The sequence below is a fragment of the Catharus ustulatus genome, unplaced genomic scaffold, assembly GCF_009819885.2.
Source record: "Catharus ustulatus isolate bCatUst1 unplaced genomic scaffold, bCatUst1.pri.v2 scaffold_62_arrow_ctg1, whole genome shotgun sequence".
Classification (NCBI taxonomy): domain Eukaryota; kingdom Metazoa; phylum Chordata; class Aves; order Passeriformes; family Turdidae; genus Catharus; species Catharus ustulatus.
Window position 1 is genome coordinate 182,648 of NW_024879540.1, and position 7,008 is coordinate 189,655.

Here is a 7,008-nt window from a genome sequence, read left to right on the forward strand (position 1 = left end):
CCCCCAAAAATTTCTCAAAAAAATCCCCAAAAAATCTAAAAAAAAATCCTCCAAAATTCCTTAAAAAATCCCCAAAAAAAAAATTCCTAAAAAATACCTAAAAAATCCCAAAACTGCAAAAAAAATCATTAAAGATTTGCAAAAAATCCCCAAAAAATCCCCCAAAATTAAAAAAAAAAATTCCTTCAAAAATAAAAAAATATTACCAAAAATTCCCCCCCCCAAAAATCCCCAAAATGGAGAAAAATTTTTTTAAAAATCGAAAAAAAATGCAACAAATATTAAAAAAAATTCTTAACCTCCCAACAAAAATCCCTCCAAAAATCGCACAAATTTCCCAAAAAATTCACAAGAAAGTCTAAAAATCCCAAAAAATCTCAAAAAAATACCCCAAAAATCCCCCCAAAATCCCCCCCAAAATCCCCAAAAAATCCCCCCAAAAAATCCCAAAATATTCGAAGAAATTTGAAAAAATTTCCCAACAAATCCCCCCAAAAATCTAAAAAACCCTCCCCCAAAATTCCTCAAAAATCCCCTAAAAAATTCCTAAAAAATCCCAAAAAAATCCCACAAAAATCCTCAAAAAATCCACAAAAAAACCAAAAAAAATTCCTAAAAAATCCCCAAAAAATTCCAAAAAAATCCCTAAAAAAATCCCTCAAAAAATCCCAAATAATCCCCAAAAAATCCCCCAAAAATCCCCAAAAAATTCTAAAACCAGCCCCCAAACTCCCCGTGTGCCGTGTCCCCCAGGGCAGCTGTGCCGGCTCTGTTGGCGCTGGCGCTGCGGGGCCCGCTCTGGTTGCCCGCGCTCCTTTACGGGCTCTGGCTGCTGGCGGACCGGGACACTCCCCGCCGCGGGGGGCGCCCTTGCGCCTGGGTGCGGGCCTGGCCCGTCTGGCGTCACTTCCGGGATTATTTCCCCGTCTCGGTGAGCCTGGGGGGGTTGGGGGTGTCTGAGGGGGTTTGGGGTTCTTGGCTGGGGTTTGGGGGGGTTCTGTGGGGTTTTGAGGGTTTGGGGGGATTTGGGGGGTTTTTGGGGGTCTTGGGAGGTTTTGGGGGATTTGGGGAGGGTTTCGGGGGGTTTTGAGGTCTTGGGGATTTTTGGGGGGTTTCAGGGTCCTTGAGTGGAATTTTGGGAGGAGCTGGGGGGGGGTTGGTTGGGTTTTTTGGGCGGTTGGAGAAGGGATTTGGGGGTCTCTGGTGGTTCTTTGGGAGGGTTTTGGGGGGGTCCTGGAGGGATTTTGGGGGTGTCTCTGATGGGGTTTTGGGGGGGTTTTGAGTTCCTTGAGTGGAGATTTGGGGGGTTTTGGGGGGTCCTGGAGAGATTTTGGGGGGTTTCGGGTCGTAGAGTGGAGATTTGGGGGGGTTTTGGGGGGTCCTGGAGGGATTTTGGGGGGGTTTGGGGGGTCCTGGTTGAGTTTGGGGGTCTCTGAGTGAGGTTTGGGAAGGGTTTGGGGGTCCTGGGGGGATTTTGGGGGAAGTTTTGGGGGTCCTGGGTGAGTTTTTGGGGGTTCTGGGCGCGTTTGGGGAATTTTTGGGGTCCCTGAGTGCAGTTTTGGGGGGTGTTGGGGAAAAAAAAAAATCGAAAAAAGATTTTAAAAATGAGGAAAAAACAGAAAAAAAATTGGGGAAAATAATCAAAAAAAAACTGGGGGAAAAAAAAAGAAAAAATTGGGAAAAAATCGAAAAAATCGGAAAAAATCGAAAAAATAAAAAAAAAGAGAAAAAATAGGAAAAAAGGTGGGAAATCGCAAAAAATAGGAAAAAATGGGGAAAAATAAAAAAAATGGGGAAAAAATCGAAAAAATCGAAAAAAAATAGAAAAAATGAGGAAAAAAAGAGAAAATATAGAAAAAGGAAAAAAATCGGAAAAATATAAGAAAAAATGGGGGATAAAATGCAAAAAAATTAGGGAAAAAAATCGAAAAAAATTAGAAAAAAAATAGAAAAAATTCGAAAAAAATCGGAAAAATTGGGAAAAAATCGAAAAAAATTGGGAAAAATCGAGAAAAAATAGAAAAAACAGAAAATAATTGGGGAAAAAATCGAAAAAATAGGGGGAAATAATCGAAAAAATTGGGGAAAAAATAGAAAAAATAGAATAAAGGGAAAAAATCGGGAAAAAAATAGAAAATATGGGAAAAAAAAATTAAAAAACTGGGAAAAAATCAAAAAAATATTGGGAAAAAAATTGGGGAAAAATTGGGGAAAAAGTGAAAAAATATTAAAAAATCGAAAAAAACCTTGGGAAAAATTGGGAAAAAAATCGAAAAAAATTGGGGAAATAAATCGAAAAAAATTAGGAAAAAATCTGAAAAATTGGGAAAAAATCGAAAAAAAATTGAGAAAAACATTGGAAATAAAAAATCTAATAAAAGAGAAAAAACTTGGGGAAAAAAAATCGAAAAAAAATTGGGGAAAAATCTAAAATAAATTAGGGAAAAAAATCTAAAATTTGGGGGAAAAAATCTAAAAAATATTTTTAATAGTCTATAAAAAAATGAAAAAAATATAAATAATGGAAAAAATAGAAAAAATCGAAAAATAACAGAAAAAAGAGAAAAAATAGAAAAAAGGAAAAAAATTTGGAAAAAAATAGGAAAAAATGGCAAAAAAATTTAAAATTGGGGAAAAACTTGAAAAAAAAATAGAAAAAAAAAGAGAAAAATCGGAAAAAAATGGCAAAAAATGGGAGATAAAATTAAAAAAAATTGGGGAAAAAAATCGAAAAAATAGGAAAAAATCGGAAAATATGGGAAAAAAAATCGGGAAAAAAAAACAGGAAAAAAGAGGAAAAAAAGAGAAAAAAATGGAAAAAAAAATGGGAAAAAAAATTCCTAAAAGCTTCCCGAATGTTCCGTTCGCAGCTGATCCGCACGACGCCGCTGGACCCCCGCAGAAATTCCATTTTCGGCTTCCACCCACACGGGGTCCTGGCCGCGGGGGCGTTCGGGAATTTCTGCATCGAGGCCACCGGGTTCGGGCTCTGTTCCCGGGGCTGCGGCCCGCACCTGCTCACCCTGCCCTGCTGGTTCCGCCTCCCGATCCTCTGGAGTGAGACATGGCAGGAGGTCAGTAGGGGAAAAATAAATAGTTTATCGTGGGGAGAAAATAAAAAAAAAGGAAAAAAGAGAAAAAATTGAAAGGAAAGAAAAGGGAAAAAAAGAAAAAGGAACGAAAAAGAAAAAAAAAAGGAAAAAAGAGAAAAGGAAAAAAAGGAAAAGGAAAAAAAGAAAAGAGAAAAAGAGAAAAGGAAAAAGAAAAAAGAAAAGAAAAAGAGAAAAAAAAAAGAAAAAAGTAAAGAAAGAAAGAGAATAGAAAGGAAAAAATGAAAAAGGAAAAAAAAGAAAAAAAAAGAAGAAAAAAGGGGAAAGAAAACAAAACCCAAAAAATTTCCCCAAAATGTGCGAAAAAATTAAGAACATAAATCCCAAAAAAAAAACCCCAAAAATTCCCTGAAAAAATAAAAAAAATCCTTTAAAAATCCCCCAAAAAATTAAAAAAAATTCCTTTTAAAATCCCCCAAAAATCTCACAAAGTTCCCAAAAATTCCTTTAAAAATCCCTAAAAATAAAAAAGAATCCAAAAAAAATCCCTCATAATTCCCCCAAAACTCGCAAAACATCCCCCCAAAATTCTGATTTTTTCCCCACTAAATTCTGACATTTTCCCCCTTAAATTCCGAATTTTCCCCCATAAATTCTAATTTTTTTCTTTTTCCCCCATTAAATTCCCTTTATTTCCCCCATAAATTCCCCTTTTATTTCTCAATAAATCAGATTTTTTCCCCCATAAATTCTGATTTTTCCCCCATAATTCCAGATATTATTTCCTCAGAAACTCTGATTTTTTCCACCATAAATTCTATTTTTTATTTGATTTTTCCCCCATAAATCCTGATATTTTCCCCATAAATCCTGATATTTTCCCCATAAATTCCCTTTATTTTCCCCCATAATTTCAGATATTTTCCCCCCATAAATTCCTTCTATTCCCCCATAAATTCTGAATTTTTCCTCATAAATTCCCTTTCATTTCCCCCATAAATTCCCCTTTTATTTCCCAATAATTCTGATTTTCCCCCCATAAATTCCCTTTTGAAATTATTTTCCCCCGATAAATTCTAATTTTTCCCCCATAAATTCTGAATTTGTCCCCCATAAATTCCCATTTGTTCCCCATAAATTCTGATATTTTTCCCCATAAATTCAGAATTTTTTCCTCATAAATTCCCTTTCTAAAAAAATATGTTTCCCCGAAAAATTCAGATGTTTTTCCCTCATAAATTCTGATTTTTTCCCTATAAATTCTGAATTTTTTCCCCATCATCCCAGCAATTTTTAACCCTTTCAATTCCGTTTTCTTCCCAGGTTTGGTGTCCTCAGAACCCTCCAGCCTCAAACATAATTCTGAATTTTTCCCCCATAAATTACCTTTTTTAAAATTTTTTCCCCATAATTCCAGATATTTTTCCCCATAAATTCCCATTTATTTTCCAAAAAATCTGATTTTTTTCCCCCATAAATTCTGATTTTTTTCCCCATAAATTCCCATTTATTTTCCTATAATTCCAGATATTTTTCCCCATAAATTCTGAGTTTTTTTCCCATGATCCCAGCTATTTTTAACCCTTTCAATTCCACTTTCTGCGCAGGTTTGGTGTCCTCAGAACCCTCCAGCCTGGAGCATTTGCTGTCCCAGCCCAGGGGGGGCGAGGTCGCCGTGATCGCCCTGGGGGGACCCCCCGAGTCCCTGGAGGCGCAGCCGGGGGCGCTCAGGCTGCAGCTGCTCAGCAGGATGGGATTCGTCAGGATTGGGCTGAAATTTGGGTAATTTGGGACATTTTGGGGGGTTTGGGGTCATTTTTGGGGTTTTGAAAAAGATCGCAAAAAAATCCCCCAAAATATTGCAAAAAAAATTGCTGAAATCCAAAAAAAGTGCCTAAAAGTTGCCCAAAAAATTTCTCCAAAAACCAAAAAAATTGTAAAATATTTCTCTTAAAAGTTCTCTAAAAAATCCCCCAAAATTTCCAAAAAAATTTAAAAAACATTCCAATAAAATTAGCTGAAAAAAATCCCCCCAAAATCACAAAAAATTCTGAAAACTCTTCACTAAAAGATTCCCCCAAAATCTCCCAAAAATTCCCAAGAAATCCTAAAAAATTCCCAAAAATATCCCAGAAAAAAACCCCCCAAAATTCCTAAAATATGCCCCAAAAATGCCAAAAAAATTCCCAAAATTTTCACCAAAATGAAGAAAAAAATTCCCAAAAATTCCTAAAAATTCCCCAAAAATCCCCAAATCCTCCCGAGGATTTCCCTCCAGTTTGGGTCATTTTGGGTCATTTTGGGAGATTTGGGGACCCCCCACCCAGTCCCTGGAGGTGCAGCTGGGGGTGCTCAGGCTGCAGCTGCTCAGCAGGACGGGATTCATCAGGATTGGGCTGAAATTGGGTCAGTTTGAGAGGTTTTGGGGTCCCAAAAATATCCCAATATAGTCCCAAAAAATTTTAGGAATTACAAAATAAATTCCCCAAAAATAAAAAAAAAATCACAAAAAAATGGCAAAAAATCGCAAAAGAATTTCCCCCAAATGGCCCAAATGTCCCAAAAAGTTCTCAAAAAAATCCCTGAAAAATACAAAAAATACCAAAAAATTTTTGCTAAAAAATCCGCCCAAAAAATTAAAAAAATCCCCCCAAAAATTCCTCCAAAATTCCTAAAAACTTCCCAAAAATTCCTCTGAAAATTAAAAAAAATTAGCAAAACAAATCCCAAAAAATTCCGCCAAGAATTCCCAAAAAATTCTAAAAAAAAAAATAATATTAAAAGTTTCCCCCAAAATTAAAAAATTTCCAAAATAGTCCCAAAAATTTAAAAAAATCCCCAAAAAATCCAGAAAAATGCCAAAAAATTTCCCAAAATAATCTCCAAAATGAAGAAAAAAATTCCCAGAAAAATCCCCGAAAAATCCCCCAAAAATTCTCAAAAATTCCGCAAAAATCCCAAAAAGTTCTCCCTATAGAAATCCCCAAATCCTCCCGTAGGATTTCCGTCCATTTTGGGTCATTTTGGGGGATTTGGGGACCTCCCGAGTCCCTGGAGGCACAGCCGGGGGTGCTCAGGCTGCAGCTGCTCAGCATGACGGGATTGATCAGGGTTGGGCTGAAATTTGGGGAATTTGGGACATTTTGGGGCATTTTTGGGGTTTCTAAAAAAATCCCCCAAAAAATTGCAAAAAAATCCCCCCAAAAATCGCAAAAAAATCGCTGAAATTGCAAAAAAATCGCTAAAAGTTGCCCAAAAAATTAAAAAAAAAATCACAAATTTGTAAAAAATTTCTCTTAAAAGTTCTCTAAAAAACTCCCCCAAAAATCTCCCCCCCAAAAAAAAATCCAAAGAAATTTGCTAAAAAATTTCCCCTAATATCACAAAAAAAAAATCTGAAAACTCTTCGCTAAAAGATTCCCCCCAAAATTCCCAAGAAATCCTAAAAAATAAAAAAAAACCCCAGAAAAAAATACAAAAAAATCCCTAAAATTCCACCAAAAAATTAAAAATAAAAATCCCCAAATATTCCTCAAAATGAAGAATAAAATACCAAACAAATCCATAAAAATTCCCAAAAAAATCCCAAAAACTGCACCCATGGCCTTGAGCCAACAGGAAGAATGAACGGCCGCCTGCTGGCAGTGCTGCTTTTTTGCACCGATTTAACGTCAATTAGCATTGCTGAAAGAGTGGCACTAGTGGCATTAGCTTCCTTTGCAAGCCAGCAGCCAAGCTTGTTTTAAGAAGCCAAAGCGTGAGCAGTACCAATTGCTGGTATTAAGCACACAAAGTCCCTACCGTATCTAGTTCCTGTGGTTGTGAGGGCAAAGCTGCAAAGTCATGCATCCTTCTCAGATCCTTGTACCATGTCTCATCTCATCCTTCAGGTCTTTTGCCAGGTGTCCTGGCACCACCACCCTGGGCTGCAATATCCCTGGGGCTGTGCAGTTTTGCT

At 36.7% G+C, this 7,008-nt stretch overlaps 1 protein-coding gene across 1 annotated transcript; it reads left to right on the forward strand.

Annotated features, from left to right (window-relative positions):
* Positions 1–711: 711 nt before the first annotated feature.
* Positions 712–4,872, forward strand: LOC117011465 (2-acylglycerol O-acyltransferase 2-like; the record flags this gene model as incomplete). The annotated part of the gene is made up of 3 exons (XM_042780209.1): positions 712–931; positions 2,871–2,933; positions 4,658–4,872. Coding segments are annotated over 3 exons (462 nt in total), but the record flags the coding sequence as incomplete, so codon positions are not given.
* Positions 4,873–7,008: the final 2,136 nt, after the last annotated feature.